At 35.8% G+C, this 18,769-nt stretch overlaps 1 protein-coding gene across 17 annotated transcripts in view; it reads right to left on the reverse strand.

Moving 5' to 3' along the window:
• Positions 1-18,714, reverse strand: part of LOC127503440 (zinc finger protein 239-like) — a 36,120-nt gene extending 17,406 nt beyond the window's left edge. Inside the window, exons 1-6 of one of the 17 annotated variants that reach the window (XR_007927090.1) lie at positions 16,698-16,714; positions 16,432-16,560; positions 15,787-15,913; positions 14,488-14,607; positions 995-4,680; positions 337-493 (exon numbers count right to left, since the gene is read on the reverse strand). Coding sequence is in view for 13 of the 17 variants with exons in the window: in XM_051877264.1 (XP_051733224.1) it covers positions 3,755-4,680; positions 14,488-14,545 (984 nt within the window). In the remaining 4 variants the exon portion in view is untranslated. Of the gene's footprint in view, positions 1-336; positions 4,681-4,779; positions 4,897-5,016; positions 5,128-8,984; positions 9,235-11,210; positions 11,276-12,905; positions 14,176-14,487; positions 14,608-15,786; positions 15,914-16,431; positions 16,561-16,697; positions 16,720-18,688 lie in introns of those variants that run through there. The other 16 variants (XM_051877264.1, XM_051877267.1, XM_051877259.1 and 13 more) reach the window with 16 other exon arrangements.
• Between the last annotated feature and the right edge of the window lie 55 nt (positions 18,715-18,769).

Below are 18,769 nucleotides of genomic sequence, written 5' to 3' on the forward strand. Positions count from 1 at the left end.
ACTCAAAATATTCTAGTGATAGTCACATCTACATTTTTCAATTGGCCTAATTGAAATTGTGTGAATTGAATTTTATAAATTGTGGCAACAGTCTGTTAACATTGGCTCAACATATTATTTCTGATTAATCAATGTTAACGGACTGTTGCCACAATTGATTAAATTCACACAAATTCAATTAGGCCCATTGAAATATTTAGATGTGACCAGTCACTAGAAAAAAATGTTATTGGTTCAATTGCATATTTTTAATTTGTTGTAGCAATTGTTTATATATCATTGTCCCAAAAGAAAAAAAAGTAAAATGCATCAAAATACAGAACACAGACAACTGAGTTTACATTTTATCATCACTTTATTAAATCAATTCCAACTGGATCGATATTTGGTGAAAATACCTTGTTTCAAACAAGGATGAACAGAATATATTCCAAGTCTTATGCATGTCTTGATGTGGTGAAGAAAACTTTCAAAAATGGCACTGGTTAAAAACCTGGAAATAAAAAGAAAGTAAAATAACATTAATAGAAAAGTTCCCCTGTTTAGTGACCGAACAGAAGGTACACTTTATATGTTGAGGATGAAACTTAATCAATATAGATTTTGCTTTATCGTTTATTTCGTGGTATGTAAATATACCCAGCTTTCAGGACTGCTGACAGTTACTGATGCGAGCTATAAACAGTTAATGGAGGAATAAGAAAAACATGTGCTTGATGTGTTTGAGGCAACAAAGTGGCCGACGGCAAACTCACTCACTGTGTTCAGCGGTCACATGGCGGATGTGAATTACATTAAAAAGTCGATTTAAAAGTACACATATATGACACAAGGAAAATAAAACTATAAGCTGCCATCAGACAATTATAGGGTAACGTTAGTAGGGATACTAACCGGGAAAACACGAACATAAAAGAATTACTTGCGATTCTACAAAATGCCTATTAATTTAGGCCTATGTCAGGTCATGAAGCAAAGCCAACACACCACTCACCATAGCGTCTCGACACTTGGGACAATTAATATCTGTCTTCTAAGTTGAGAATGATTGTGTCGGCCTTCAAGTACCCCTGAAATCAAAATTTAAGTTTACAATTTTTTTTTTTAAAGTTTTACATGTTAAGTCAATGCAAAGACACGACATCCGGCAGCGCGAATGACGCGATTCGCGCAAATGATGCGGCGCGAATAGAGCGTTTCGGGCATTTAACGCGCGTAATGTGTGATTCGCGTGAGTTGAAAAATCTGAACTTTGGCGAAAATTCGCGCCACTTTAACCAATCAGGAGCTTGCTCTAGTAGTGACGTGATTACGACGTAGCGAGAGGAGGCAGAAATCCGAAACAACAATGGAGGACAAAATCATCGTCGCTGTATGATACATCTTCATACTTTTATAGAAACAGGAATAAAAAGGATCTTGCTTGGACGAAAGTGAGTGAGGAGGTCGGATTAATCTGGTAAGTTGTAAAAAACGCTCTTTACTCAATTTGAGCTATATATATAATATATATATATATATACACACACACACACACACACACACACACACATATTGAGACTACAAGCTAGCTAAAGCTGGCAAATTGAGCTTATTCGCCATATTTTACAACTACTTTCCCGCTGATGAGTTGATGTGTTTATTCAGAGGAAGTGTGCAGAAGCGACGCTGGAGCCGCCTGGCAGAAGCCCCTCTCATGACGCGAATTCACGTCTGTTGTGAAGTGAATTTCACACGCGAATGAAGCGGGTAAACTCAAAATGTTCAAGCATCCAACTATGTGCGAATAGCGCGATTTGTTCACGCACGTCGTGTCTGGTGTAAACGCCCAATTAGTCTCTCACTTCCGCTAAAATGGAGCACGGATTTTCATCACACCACATCGCACTTCAGCTTCTTGTCAGATCTTCTGTCCAATCAAATGCTCTCTAGAATCTGAAGTCCCGCCCCCTTCTGCACTATAAACAGACGCTGAAGCAAATCGGTCATTTGTTCATTTTACTAGTTTCTACATGGTGAATGGCACATAGTGCACTATAGAGAATATGGAATGATTCAGACAGTGTAAATAATATGCTTTCTATTGACGCAAATTGTCCGTTTAAGCGTTAATGTCCAGAGCACAGAATAAATCATATCCGCGGACCGCGAATCGGCTCAGACTACAAAAGGTATTGAATTCTGCACAGAATGCTGTATTTTAAAGCGATTTGAGGGCATAGGAGGAAACATGGTTAGTGATTAGAAGGAAACAGAGGTTTTACCGAGTTTAATGGCTCTGGCCGAGCTGTGGTATAAATGAAACGCTATTAGCTATTTTAAAAAAGGGACGGAGCTGTTCGATATGTCCCACACTGTCTTCCTGTTTCAGTTGAAATTACGTTAACACATTGAATAATGCTGCGCGTTCCAAGACACTTCAGCGGGCCTTTCAGTATCACCGGCTGATTACGCACCGCTCTCAAGACTCCCGCGCATCCGCATTTGAATTCTCTATACTAACGGTTTTCCTCATGCACATTTGCATACAGTTAGGGGTGTTCGATTCCAGGATTTTTAGTCGACTCCAACTCCAGACTCCCACTGTAGGAGTCGATGGAATCGACTCCTCGACTCCATTTACTTTACATCAAAACAGGGTCATAAATAAGGCAAGATGGCAGTCCTTACACACTTAATTAGTTTATCTTTCCCCAACGCGAAGCCTTAAAATCCCCTCATTAAAACAACACACGTTTAGCGAGACTGTCCAAATTAGTCCAATTTAGCAATGACTTGATGAGTATCAATGTTGCTACCTAGCTAATTGCAGATACCTAATTTTACAGAGAGAAAAGTCACGAAACACATCTGTGGTCAAATATTATGTCAGAATTAAATAAACGATAAAGAAGGGATTCTTTAATGAATTCATCTCATTATAATGGTCTGGTGATGGCGCTAAACACACATGATCATTGTCTTAAAAGTGCTTGGACAGGAGAGTTAAAGATAATAAAATTAATACAATACATACAAAAAATGCATACAATGTACACTTATTGATGTGTTTATTGTTGATGTGAGTTTTTTTTATTATGTAATGATTATGAACACGGTTAACCATGGAAAATCAAATCTATATTTATCGCATTATAAGCTACCATCAATACTAAAGCTGGCACGGGGATATGTATAATTACAAACTAAAGTCACTATGACTGTTTCTATTTCTAAAGTAAGCATGTAGGATAAATGTATGTGACAAAGTTTCTGCGACAGCTCTCTAACGCGATTCGTCAGTGTCCGAATTCCTCGCTTCATTTCGTTCACTTCTTACTTTATATAGACTATGGATTCGAGAATCAGTAAACAAGTGAGCGGTTTCGGACACAGCAACAGAGTCGACACCGAGAGTCAATTCCTGTGCTGGAGTCGACCCCGACTCTGGGGCTATTCAGAGTCGAGGAATCGACTCTTTTGGAGTCGACTCCCCTTCACTACTCTTACTTCGACTTGACAGATTGACTGAACAATTTAATATGTTAGGTGAACATAAATTTTCAACATTTGATCAATGTAACGATAACCCCTTGATTTCAGGTAAACAAGTAAATTTATTAATTAAATAAGTTTCTGTGTGACTTCAATGCAAAAAAAGTCTTCAATTTTTTTTCAATGCTCCAACCTCTAAACAACTTGACAAAAAAAAAAAATCGGAATATTAAACTATTTACTTGAAGGTGATGGATCTGAATGTGAACTTTGCTCACACTTAGACCTGTGAGCAATGCTTTTTCTCATGAATCCGTAGATTAGATGATCGTCTGAAACTCTTCCCACATGAAGAGCACTGGTGCGGTTTCTCTCCAGTATGAATTCTCTCATGATCTTTCAAGGTTCCTGACACAGAGAAACTCTTCCCACATTGTGAGCACATGTACGGTTTCTCTCCAGTATGAACTCTCTCATGATATTTCAATGTTCCTAACCGAGTAAAACTCTTTCCACAGTGTGAGCACTTGTACTGTTTCTCTCCAGTATGATTTTTTTCATGATCTTTCAAGGCTCCTGGCCGAGTGAAACTCTTTCCACAGTGTGAGCACTTGTGCGGCTTCTCTCCAGTATGAATTCTCTCGTGAGCTTTCATGTCTCCTGATTGAGAGAAACTTTGTCCACAGTGTGAGCACTTGTACGGTTTCTCTCCAGTATGAACTCTCTGGTGTTTTTTTAAGATTTCAGATGAAATAAAGCTCTTCCCACAGTCAATGCACACATGAGTTTTCACACCAGTATGAATAAGCTCATGATGTTTTAAAGTCTGCAGTACTGAAAAACTCTTTCCACAAACAGAACACACATGAGGCTTCACAGCTGCATGACTTTTCATGTGCCTTTTCAGGTGATCTTCCAAAATAAATTTCTTATCACACTGATCACAGCCAAATGATCTTTCTCCTGAGTGTAACAGCAGATGACTTTTGAGACTTTTTGCCCATGTGAAGCTCTTTCCACACTGATGGCATGTGAAGGGTTTCTCTTTATTGTGGATCCTCATGTGGTTCTTCAAGCTTGATTTAGATGCGAGTCTGTTTCCACACTGAGAGCAGGTGTAAGAACATTTCTCTCCACTTCTTTCAGTGTTTTGAGGTTTTTGAAACTGATGGAGTTTCTCCTCCACTTCACTTTGTTCCATCAGGTCTAAAACGAACATATTACGTTAGACCATTCAAGATTGAAATAAAAGTAATCCCTAGTTTTATATCAGTTATTAATGAAGAATCAAGAATGGATACTGACCTATTTGTTGCTCTATATCTTCATCTTTTACTCTCCAGGGTTCTTCCTCAAACTCCATCGTTACAATAGTATATCAGTAGTTTCTCCTGGAATAATTCCTTCTTCTTGCTTCTTCTCCTGTGGGAAGATGGGAATATTCCCCAGTATTTTAACAGGTCAATAGCTGTGGCATGTGTGGGTGCAAGTAACTGGTCATTTAACAGATGCTTAAACTTTTTAGCATACTAAAAACCATACCTTGTTTACGGTTTCGCCTGACACAACTGACAGACAACATACAGTTAAACTGCATTGTGTCATTCCTGGGATTCAGTGCCTTTTGTGTCCCGTAGATCATGATCTTACTGCCTTAAAATGTTGAACAATATCAATTTTAAACCTGTCTTAGTCATAAATAACACCATTTGAACTCAAAGCATATTGAAGTTGATTAAAAAAATAATTTGAGACATTTTACAGCATTTTGAAATATATTACAATTTTTCCAGGCCTGCCTATCCCAATTTCATTATAAATACAACACTTACTATACTATACTTTTTTTTTTTTTTTTTGACATTTGTGGGTATATCAGTAATGATTCTAATGGTCATGTTTAATTATTACATTTATTTGAACAATAATAAAAGTTTTTAGCTTGCCTTTCAATTTATTGTTCACATTGTTATTATTGACTACTTTCCCTTTAAATGAAAGTTGGAAAAATTAAATTAAATGACATTATATCATAGAGCAGTCAAGTGAGTGAGATCCTCTGTTATTCTAATGGTCTTTTTATTTACTTATATATATATGGTGCGTGGAGTAGAGCGAGCGTTTTCAGTTCTTGCACGTGAGCGTGAAGTTTAAACTTACATTGGAACGAATTTAAGGGTTAGTTCACCCCAAAATGAACATTTTGTCATTAATTACTCGCCCACATGTCGTTCTAAACCCGTAAGACCTTCGTTCATCTTCGGAACATGAATGAAGATCTTGTAAAATTAAGCATGGTCCAAGGCAATCGAATCGTACAGAAAAACTTTTTTAAAAAGCCTTTATTTCATCATGGCTAAATATTAAAACAGGTGACAAGTCCACAGTCTGCACACCTACACGTTGCGGCTGATTTTGCCTTCGTCAGGTGAATGAAGATCTTTTTGATGAACAAATGCTGTCAGATTTCCTTCCATGGACTGCCTTTGTAACTTTGTATGCTTCAAAAACTTCATAAAGAGATCGGAAAACTAATCCATATGAATCGAGCGGTTTAGTCCAGATTTTCTGAAGAGAATCGATCACTTGTTATGATGAACAGATTTAATTTAGGCTTTCACTCGCATGTAAACGTTGATCGGCGAACATATGCAGAAGCTCAACCTAACCTGAATAACGCACAAGAACAAACCTCTTTCGAAAGCTCAAATGTGCTGCGTAACCAATGAGGTTCATTTTCGTGTGTTACGTAGCACGTTTGAGCTTCCGGAAGAGGTTTTTAATGTTACATTATTAGCTCGGAAAATATGCTAATTTGACTAGAAACATCAGGTAAAGCATGCTTCCAGTTATGAGTATGGCGTGAAATGTGGTTTGTGAATGCATGGATGCTTTATATTTTACATTAATGGTTAATTTTGTTAAATTAAAGGAATTTTCTGAGTGCAAGTCGAAACTTCTTTTGGGCAATATTATGCCACAAATATTGTCTATTGAGCTAAAGTTAAACTGAACCTGGAATGATAATTTGTGAAACCAGATGAGACACTTTGTAATGGGTATGTATGATGGATTTTGAGCTGTACTATTTTTATTGCAGATTCTCTGGGATCCCCAGTTTAAGGCATCAGGACATCAGATGTTGGCCTGGACAGATGTACCAACAGTACACCACACTGACCTCTGCTTTTGCAAGGATGGCTGATTACAACCATGTTCTGTGAGGGTATTATTATAGCAAAACTGATCAACTGTGACAGTGGGTTTTGTGGTTTTAAAGAATAGTCACACATCAGTAAACTTAAAGTCACAGAGAAAAGTTTTTTTTAGAAGTTGCAAACTGATTTCTCTCTTTCTTTCTCACAAACAACACAACAGTTACACCTTTTCAAATTCTTATCTGGTGGTGCACAAGTCCTATTCTACAAATCACAAATTAAGAAATTCATATGCTCACATTTAAGCTGCGGTCACACTGAGCATGCAAAATTTCTTCTGACACTGCAACAGTCGTGATATGACGTCACGCTCTGCAGCGTCTTTTTAAATACATTCATTCAACATTTAACAAATAGTATATTCAAAATGTAAATATATTTGCATTTGGAAGTCAATGGAATGAAAAGCGTAGTGTGACCGCACCTTTATTCTGCAGTTGCGGCATACCTGTATCAAAAGTGTGAAGTCATGGACAAATTTTATTTGTGAACTGATATGCGAGATCTCACATGACATAGCAGTATGTGAGATCCCACTCACACACTTGTGCTCTATCCAGTGATAAACATGTCCTTGTCATTATAAATCAATCAGTAATCAACACCACCCCGAAACTGCCTTGCACGGTAGAATTAGTTTTAGCAAGAAATGAAAAGTAACTAATTATTTATTATAAAAACTACTATTTTACAATCAATATTTAAGACTATGTTAGAGAGGGGTAGAAGTCATTTTTTATGGATGATAGATGTATATAAAAACATTATAGATGTTTTTCATTACAAACTTTATTTGAATGATCTACAAAAATTTGAGCCTATGAGTTTCTTAATGATTTGTAGAATAGGATTAGTACACATGCAATGAAAAAAATTGTGTTGTGTTTGTGAGAAAGAAAAAAACTATTTTAAACTGCATTTTCTTAATGACTTTACTGAAAAATTCTCTAAACCTTCCACTGTCACAGGTGTTCAGTTTTGCTACAATAATACTAGATATGCATAATTTGCATTAATATATAAACAGGTGATATTTAATTGTTAACAAGGGTTTGGCTGGACCCTGCTGACCCAATCAGTATTTCTCTTCCAATGGTCATACTTTCATTTTCCAGTTTCTCTAGTATTGCATCCTTTTCATGGGCATTTAATAATGACTTTTCAGTGCGAGTTAAACCTCTTTTTTGGCCCATCATGTGTTTTTTAATTTTTTTAAGTAACTTAAAAATAGTTTTGTCTATGGTATTGAAATTGTGGGTTTGTCACCTTTTTCACCCAAGGAGTTTACATTCCTGATAATACAAGAGCGAGGAACTTACATTTTAATTGCAAAGGAAAACCAATTAATCTGTTATATTCTTCTGTCCTTTATTTTCTTTATAAATCATCTACTCACCCATATGTCTTTATTTTTGTGGAACACAAAAGGACAGAGTCACAGTCTCAGTCACCATTAGAAAAGAAACTGATAGTGAATTGTGACTGTCAGTCTCTTGATGCTCTGCCTTAAATCTCCTTTTGTGCTCCAATAAAAATAACATGTTTGGTACAAAAGAACATCACCAGTTTTGTTCTTGAGTAAATATTGCTTTTAGTTTGTAATTTGTTTAGATTAGCCTGTAATATACTTACATACCTCTTTGTGTGTATTTGAATGTAAATGCATTTTCTATTAGTCATATTGAAGGTTTGTGCTTATTCTGTAGAGTTGTTTCACTCATATCAACATCGTTTCAGCATAAGGTAAGCAAACAATCTGCGTAGATTTTCTGTTAGTTTGGATAGGCGTGTCTAGTTTTTGACGCCTTAAAAATTGTAGGTTTATTCTATGTCAGTGTGGTATCTGGGTGTAGCCCGAGAGGTTCAGCATAAATAAATAAATAAAGGTCTTAGAAAGCCCATGCAGACCAGCTTTGCATCGTCCACACAGCATTCGCGATCAGATGCCGACGTCTCGGCGACATTTTCCCAATTAGCAAACGCTCTCTGAGCTACATCTTGGCCCGACATACGTGTGCAATCTGGGATAAATATATATAATGGAGCTAATGCAATGGCTGGAAATCCATTTATCCTTTGCTTAGCAACGGCAGACTTCACGGGAGCGCGCTTTTGAAAAGAGGAGAAACGGCGCAGCCGGCGTTTTCCACGCGTTTTTAGACGCGACATGTGAACGAAATGAGTGAATCATTTCGCGAAGCAAAATCATCATCACCACCTCTCTCCAGGCTACACTGCACACAACAGTTAATTATAAATGAGTACGAACTGTTACAACATAAACTAACTCACGTTATAGACTCCAGCTTTATTTGTTGTGTCTGAGGGAGCACCATTCGTCTTCATCTGTTGTAGGAACTAACCACACAGTCTGCCATCTACTGTGCTGGAGGGAGAAGATAAAAGGCTGGGTTCTTTTATCCCACATTCTAACATTATAACACTAAAATAAGCAACAATTCTCACATTATTTCCCCCATTTACATTCAATTGTTCCACTGACCATGTATAACAAGACTGATTTCACACATCTCTCTGTAATCTTCATCACCCCTAACTAAAAAAATAAAATAAATCAGACCTCTCCAACTCAAAATATTCTAGTGATAGTCACATCTACATTTTTCAATTGGCCTAATTGAAATTGTGTGAATTGAATTTTATAAATTGTGGCAACAGTCTGTTAACATTGGCTCAACATATTATTTCTGATTAATCAATGTTAACGGACTGTTGCCACAATTGATTAAATTCAATTCACACAAATTCAATTAGGCCCATTGAAATATTAAGATGTGACCAGTCACTACAAAAAAATGTTATTGGGCCAGTTGCATATTTTTAATTTGTTGTAGCAATTGCTTATATCATTGTCCCAAAAGAAAAGAAAAAAAATGCATCAAAATACAGAACACAGACAACAGAGTTTACATTTTATCATCACTTTATTAAATCAATTCCAACTGGATCGATATTTGGTGAAAATACCTTGTTTCAAACAAGGATGAACAGAATATTCTAAGTCTTATGCATGTCTTGATGAAGAAAACTTTCAAAAACAGCACTGGTTAAAAAGAAAGTAAAATAACATTAATAGAAAAGTTCCCCTGTTTAGTGACCGAACAGAAGGTACACTTTATATATTGAGGATGAAACTTAATATAGATTTTGCTTTATCGTTTATTTCGTGGTATGTAAATATACCCAGCTTTCAGGACTGCTGACAGTTACTGATGCGAGCTATAAACAGTTAATGGAGGAATAAGAAAAACATGTGCTCGATGTGTTTGAAGCAACAAGTCCTCAAAGTGTTGCCAATTTAGGGATTTTGTCACTAGATTTAGTGACTTCCCCACCCCTATTGAGACTTTTTTCAAAAGTTTAGGGACAAATTTAGCAACTTCTTGGACAAATAGGGTGACAACACGTCCCGCTTTGCGTTGTACCGCACAGCATTTTCACCCCTTATCCCACACGTCGCATATTGAGAAAATGTCTCGCATTTTCATCAGTCTGTTGGTTTTTATTTATCATATTAGGAAAACGTGCATGCATTCTTTTGCCTTTTTAAGAAAGCATTTTATTTCTTGTTTTTGCTGCGTGGTTTTTCACCTATATTTAACACCGCTTCAAAAAAAAGTAACATCCCGTCTTACACAAATACAACAGCCGTTTTTTAAATCCTATCCAATGGTTGAAAAGAAAGGAGTAAACACGGTCATTAGTAGGTTGTGACGGCTGTCAATCGAAATGTGGAGCGGAGTTTGAATTGGTCAGGACTGTTTCAGAAACAGTTATCTGCATGATGCCTGCTGCCTTTAGGGTCAGTGATGTTGAATTTAAATTACATAAATTACGTAAATTACGTAAAATAAAGACATGTTATGTTACATTGTGATGTAATGGTGTTTTCTGGAAGGGAATATGGAATATGCCCAATTAAGGTGTTTAGTTTGGTTTGTTTAATTTAAACATTTCCCTTCATAAATTATAGCATTTTACACACATAAACACTTTTTCTGAACTGTTCCTTTGTCAAACAATCAAATTTCACTGCTAATTGCAAATGAAGTCACTCTGTTGAAAATTCAGCTTTTGTCAAATCTGAGTATCAAATTACCTGTAGGTGACGGATCTGAATGTGAACTTTGCTCATTTAGACACCTTTTGAGCAATGCTTTTTCTCATGAGTCTGTAGATTAGATGATCAGCTGAAACTCTTTCCACAGTGTGAGCACTTGTACGGTTTCTCTCCAGTATGAACTCTCTGGTGTGTTTTTAAGTTGCCGGATGTAGTGAAGCTCTTCCCACAGTCAAATAAGGTCTCACACCAGTATGAATACTCTCATGCTCTTTTAAAAGTGGCAGTATTGGAAAAACTCTTTCCACAAAAAGAACAAAAGTGAGGCTTCACACCAACTTTAATCTTAAACTTGATGAAAAAACAAATGTTTTATCACACAGATCACAGCTGAATGATCTCACTCCAGAGTGAATGTGCAATGATCTTTGAGAAACCTTTTGGATGAGAAACTCTTTCCACACTGAGAGCATGTAAACGGTTTTTCTCCAGTGTGAATTCTCATGTGTCTCTTAAGTTTTGATTTACGTGTGTAACACTTTTCACACTCGGAGCAGGTGAAAGAACCTTTGACTCCACTTCTTTGAACTTGTTTTTGTGTGAAACTCTTTTCAGTCTGTGAAATAACTGTGTTTCATCTTCATCTGTGAGGTAAAAGTCTCTTCATCACCTCTGTTGGGTCTAAATCAACATATTAAATTCTCAAAATTCAATAAAAGAAAAATGAGAACAAAAGAAATATAAGCCTCAATTTAGCAAAAATTAAGTTTTCTGTTGAGTCTAATAGTATCTAGTGTATATATTATTTTTTATATATCAGTTTTCATCTTAATGTAAAGAGAATAAAGGAAAACACCAACCTATTTGTTTCTCTGTATCTTCATCTTTTATTCTGCAGGGTTCTTCCTTAATCTCCATCTTTACAATAGTATGTCAGTAGTTTAACCTGGAGTAATTCCTCCTGCTTGCTTCTTCTTCTCCTGTGGGAAAATGGGAATATTCCCCAACATTTAAACTCTCATGAACGGCTGTGTGAGCGGCTTCACTGACTGAAGGTGTGAATTGTGGTCGCTGTTGATCATTTAACAGATGATCATCACACTTACAATCACTCTGAGTTATTCAGGTGTTTTGATCAAATAGTTGTTTAGAACAATTCCCTGATTACTAAAATTTACACAAATGACGCAATTCAAAAGTTCACATTGATTCTTAATACTGTCATTCTCTGGATTATCAGTGACTGTTTTAATGTTTTGTGATAGTTATTCATGAGGCCCTTGTTTGTCCTGAGCAGTTAAACTGCCCACTGTTCTTCAGAAAAATACTAAAAAACGTTTTTAAGTTACTAACATTTGGCAGATTCTGCAAGGAATATGTAAGCTTATGAACAAAACTGTAGGTGATTTTTGCTCTTACATGAGATACGCCAGGCTAGCGAGTCAGAGCATCTAGACACAGGAGCAGCTTCTTCTTCCCACAGGTTAAATGCCTTTCTTAGTGCAAAACTACTAGTGTTTAGTGCAATGTTATGACATATTCTGTTTCTTTATACTTTTCATATTGTTATTCTTTTGTTTTATTATTATGGCCTTGTTGTAGTATTCATGTGTGCACTGGAAGCTTCATTATTCTACAAACTTCAAATTGAAAAACAGTCCACTTTTTAGTTTTAAATATTTATGATTTATTACTGCAGAGTTAATAACTATTAATAAAGTGTAGAGACCCTTACGCTGAACTAAATATGTTATTACTATGTCACTTAACAAGTAAAAGTTTAGTTCTGTATTTTATTGTAACAAATTATACAGAAGATGTAAGTGACCATAAATACAAAAAAAACCCCTTAATATTATTATTAATAATAATAATAATAATAATAGTGCATCACCATCACATGATATGGATGGAGATGTGAGTACCCCTCATTGGTTTCATACAGATTACATAATCAGAGAATAATTTAAAACTTCCTATACACATATTTCTTATTGTTACTGAGGCAGTCTATAGAGTTTCAGTTCATTTTTATGACGTGCTGTTCACGGAGACTAAAATTTCCATTGACTCACAAATGCTCATATGGGTCATGTAGTCTAAGCATTAGGCAGACAACCAGACAATGAAGATGAATACAAAATAAACTTTAAGAAAATGAAAGCAAACCATAACCAAACTCAGGACATGCGTTAATGACAACCAACAAACAGAAATGAAAATAATACTCAGGCAGAAAAAGTTAATTAATGATAAACAAAACAGAATGACTATTCATATCAGTAACCATGACATCCCATAAGTGGCAGGAAACTAGATAAGGGAAAGTAATGAATACAATAAAAGTTCACGAAAATGAAACCGAAAGCAAAAGTAACTGAAAATGAGACAATATGCACAATTAATGTGATTAAATTAATTTGTTAAAATAAAACAATTCCCTTAGTAAATTACAGAATTTTACAGCAACACACTCTGAACTGTTACTTTGTCCTTTGTCAAACGATCAAACTTCACTGCTAATTTTAGCAAATGACACTCTTAAAAGAAGCCACTCTGTTGAAATTCCAGCTTTTGCCAAATCTGAACATCAGATTATTTACTTGTAAGTGACAGAACTCAATGTGAACTTTGCTCACTTAGACACCTTTGGACAATGCTTTTTCTCATGAGTCCGTAGATGAGATGATTGGCTGAAACTCTTCCCACATGAAGAGCACTGGTACGGTTTCTCTCCAGAATGAACTCTCTCATGCTTTTTCAAGGTTCCTGACTGAGCGAAACTCTGTCCACATTGTGAGCACTGGTGCGGCTTCTCTCCAGTATGAATTCTCTCATGACCTTTCAGGTGTCCTAACTGAGCAAAACTCTGTCCACAGTGTGAGCACTTGTACGGTTTCTCTCCAGTGTGAATTCTCTGGTGTGATTTTAAGTCGCTGGATGTAGTGAAGCTCTTCCCACAGTCAAAGCACACATAAGGTCTCAGACCAGTATGAATGCGCTCGTGCTTTTTTAATTGTTCCAATAGTAAAAAACTCTTTCCACAAACAGAACACACGTGAGGCTTCACATCTGCATGAATTTTCATGTGTATTTTCAGATGCTCTTCCAAAATAAATGTCTTGTCACACTGATCACAGCCAAATGATCTTTTTCCTGAGTGAAACAGCAGATGATTTTTGAGACTTTTTGCCCATGTGAAGCTCTTTCCACACTGATGGCATGTGAAGGGTTTCTCTTCATTGTGGATCCTCATGTGTCTCTTCAAGTTTGATTTAGATGTGAGTCTCTTTCCACACTGAGAGCAGATGTGAGAACATTTCTCTCCTCTTCTTTGAGTGTTTTGTTGAGGTTTCTGAAACTGATGGAGTTTCTCCTCCACTTCACTTTGTTCCATCAGGTCTAAAATGAACATACTACATTAGACAATTCAAGACTGAAATAAAAGTAATCCCTGTTTATTAACAGAAAGCGACCATGCTCAGGTATTTCATTTATGGTTATTTATCAGGTCCTAAAAGTACTTTGTCATTATAATGTGTCATCAAATCTTGGCAACTACTTTATAACCACAAATGCATTTTTCCTAACTCATCTTGTATTTTCATATCTGTTCCTATAGTTGTTATTTTACAGCACATATAATTTTGTAAATGAGGGTTTGGGTCTTAATGTTCAGCAGTAATTAATGAAGTATCAAGAACAGACACCAACCGATTAGTTCCTCTGTATCTTCATCTTTTATTCTGCAGGGTTCTTCCTTAAACTCCATCTTTACAATAGTATGTCAGTAGTTTCTCCTGGAGTTATTCCTCCAGTTTGCTGCTTCTTCTCCTGTGGGAAGATGGGAATATACTCTCCAGCATTTAAACTCTCATGAACGGCTGTGGGAGCGGCTTCACTGACTGAAGGTGTGAAATTGTGGTCGCTGTTGATCATTTAGCAGATGATCATCACACTTACAATCACTCAAAATGATGCAGTTTTTTTTCTCAAATAGTCTTAGAAACAATTCCCTGATTATTGAATTTATACAAATGACCCAATTCAAAAGTTCACATTGATTCTTAATACTGTCCTTACTTGGATTATCAATGACTGTTTTTATGTTTTGTGATAGTTATTCTTATATACTTGTATACTTATAAACTTGTTTGTCCTGCCCACTGTTCTTCAGAAAAATACTAAAAACAAAATGACAATTTATGATTCCTCTTTTTTTAAGTTAGTAACATTTTGCAGATTCTGCAAGGGATATGTAAACTTATGACCAAAACTGTAGCTATATTCTGACTTGCTCTGTTTCTTCGTGAAGCTTTCAGTGCACACATGGATACAACATTTACCAAAAAAATCCTTGTGTGATAAATCACTGTCACGGTCTGTGGATTTGTCTGGATTTTAGTTTGTTTTTAGTAGGTAATAAAGACTATTTTCACTTGACTCCTTCATGGTGCACTCATCTACCACGCACAACGAAATAGTCTTTATTACCTACTAAAAACAAACTAAAATCCAGAAGATAACGCATCCACATACAAGTAACGCAAATCAATACAGGACAAAGAACTAACTCAAACTGAGGGCTTATAATATGTACACAAACTAAGGAGCTAATTAACAAGACACAGTTAAACTAGAAAACTATGAAACCGAAGACAGGAAAAACAAGAAAAATTATCAAAAACAAACTGAAAATGTGACAATCACACCATTCTACAAACTTCAAATTGAAAAACAGTAAACTTTTTAGATTAAAATAACATGTACTGCAGAGTTAAATAACATGTAGAAACCCTTACACTGAACTAAATTAAGTCACTCAACAAATACATGTTTCGTTCTGTCTTTTATTAATGTAACAAATTATACAGAAGATGTAAGTGACCATAAATACAGAAAAGACTTAATATAATATTATTATTAATAATAATATTAGTACATCACCATTATTGCATGATATGGATGGAAACGTGAGCACTTGAAGAGAAGAGAATGAAGTAAAACACCAACCTGTTTGTTCCTCTGTATCTTCATCTTTCATTCTGCAGGGTTCTTCCTCAAACTCCATCTTTACAATAATATATCAGTAGTTTCTCCTGGAGTAATTCCTCCTGTTTGTTAGGAAAAGTTTCTTCACCTATGGGAAGACATGAATATTCAACAGTATTATAACAGGTCAATAGCTGTGGGAGGTGTGGTCTTTGAAGTGTGGATGCAATGATAACTGATCATTAACACATGCTTAATATTTTGATCATACTAGCCTAGCCTAAACGTTGTTTACACTTTCGCCTGACACAGCGCCGTGACTGTCTGCTGACAGACAATATACAGTTTCTTCTAGTGATGGGAACACAAATTCTAGCTACATATACTTAATATTTAATGATAGATCATGAAAACATTTGCGATTGGATTGTAAACAGCGTCATTATTACACATGTTCTGGCTGTTCTCGTTGCATTTACACCGTTCTGACCAGCAGGTGTCGCCAGTGTGCGGCGTTTCGAGCGCTTCGAAAGAGTGAATCATTTCGCGGTTAATTTGATTCGGAGAGTACAAAAAGCTCCGTTTTTTTCCATCCATCTCCACCCCTCTCCAGGCTACAACAGATATAAATAAGTATGAATTGTTACAACATAAAAACTAACTCACGTTATAGACTCCAGCTGAAGATTTCACCAACATGTTATTTGTTGTGTCTGAGGGAGCACCATTCGTCTTCATCTATTGTAGGATTACTGTCGGGTTGTGAACTAACTACACAGTCTGCCATCTACTGTGCTGGAGTGAGAAGAGAATTAAGTCTGAGTTCCTTTATACCACATTATAACACTAAAATAAGCAACAATTCTCTCATCATTTCCCCTATTTACATTCAATTGTTCTACTGACCATGTATAATAAGACTGATTTCACACCTTCATCACTCTGTAATCTCCATCACCCCTCAGAAAGGTTTCACACCCTCCTCCACCATCCTTCCTCATATTTAACTGTAGCTTCATTTAACCGCATTGTACACAGAGTCTAAAGTCAATTACAGTTGTTATTGCTTGTACATTTGCACAAAGCTTTTTACTTCTTACAATAATACGGAGAATACATTCATTTATAAAAATGTATTGGAAATATATATTTAAAATATATGAGTGTTAGTTAATAGAAATGGCCATGGGAAGCAGATATACTAGAGTGGGGTTGGTTGGCACATCATGGCATGTCAATTAAAAACAATTAATAATTCATACAGCTGATCTGAATGCTGACTACTAAATAAATGCTGACACAAAGATTTAGCCTGATAAATAACAGCAGATTTAGAGCTGTTTCTTGATCCATGAACCATTTACATGACTGATGTTGACAACAAATCTAGAATCAAATATGCGGTACTGCTAATGTTCATTTCATTAACTTCATATAGAAACACAGAGATTTATTCTGATGATGAAACTACACAATCTGCTTCAAAAGAAGAATCAATGCAATAAGATAATTTATTTCTCTGCAGCATTGCCACATGCATTTCCTCTTCTCTTTAATGTAAAAAATATTACTACACACTTGATACGTTATGTTTTTGTTGCCTTGATTTCAGGTAAATTCATTCATTAAATTAGTCACATAAGTTTTGTTCCTTTTTATTTCTGAAAGTCTCAAAATGTACAAGTTTTCAAGTGATTTCAATACAAGAACAGAACCTCTAAACAGCTTGACCAAAAAAAAAAAAAACGTGATAAAGATTTTTCGTGAAATGGATGATGATTTCATGGACAAATTAATGTGATTCTCTTCTAAATAAAAATAAAAAAATCCCCTCATAATCTGTAGCATTTACAGCAACACACTAGTTTTCTGAACTGTTGCATTTGTCAAACTTCACTACTAATTTTAGCAAATGAGACTCTTAAATGAAACCATTCTGTTGAAATTCCAGCTTTTGCCAAATCTGAAACTTATTTACTTGAAAGTGATAGATCTGATTGTTAACGTTGCTCACTTTGGACAATGATTTTTCTTATGAGACCATAGACCAGATGATCAGCTGAAACTGTTTCCACATGAAGAGCACATGTACGGTTTCTCTCCAGTATGAACTCTCTCATGATATTTCAATGTTCCTAACCGAGTAAAACTCTTCCCACAGTCAAAGCACACCAGTATAAATAAGCTCATGCTTTTTTAAATACTCCAGTATTGAAAAACTCTTTCCACAAACAGAACACACGTGAGGCTTCACATCTGCATGAATTTTCATGTGTATTTTCAGGTGCTCTTCCAAAATAAATGTCTTATCACACTGACCACAGCCAAATGATCTTTCTCCTGAGTGAATCATCAGATGAATTTGGAGACTTTCTGCCCATGTGAAGCTCTTTCCACACTGATGGCATGTGAAGGGTTTCTCTTCATTGTGGATCCTCATGTGTCTCTTCAAGTTTGATTTAGATGTGAGTCTCTTTCCACACTGAGAGCAGGTGTAAGAACATTTCCCTCCTCTTCTTTGAGTGTTTTGTTGAGGTTTCTGAAACTGATGGAGTTTCTCCTCCACTTCGCTTTGTTCCATCAGGTCTAAAACGAACATATTACATATTAGACAATTCAAGACTGAAATAAAAGTAGTTTAATAGCAGAAGGCAACCATGCTCTTATCCACTACTTTATGACCGCAGATGCATTTTTCCAAACTCATCTTAAAATAACATCGCATACAAATATAAAAATACAAAAAATGCATCTACAATACAACATCTGTGTGAATATAAATGCATTTTCCCAAACTCATCTTGTATTTTCATATCTGTTCCTATAGTTAATGTTATTTTACTGCTCCTATGATTTTGTAAATGAGGATTTGTAGTCTTAATGTTCAGCAGTAATTAATGAAGATTCAAGAACAGACACCAACCTGTTTGTTCCTCTGTATCTTCATCTTTTATTCTGCAGGGTTCTTCCTCAAACTCCATCTTTACAATAGTCAGTAGTTTCT

This window comes from Ctenopharyngodon idella, chromosome 21 (assembly GCF_019924925.1).
Source record: "Ctenopharyngodon idella isolate HZGC_01 chromosome 21, HZGC01, whole genome shotgun sequence".
In the NCBI taxonomy this organism is placed as follows: domain Eukaryota; kingdom Metazoa; phylum Chordata; class Actinopteri; order Cypriniformes; family Xenocyprididae; genus Ctenopharyngodon; species Ctenopharyngodon idella.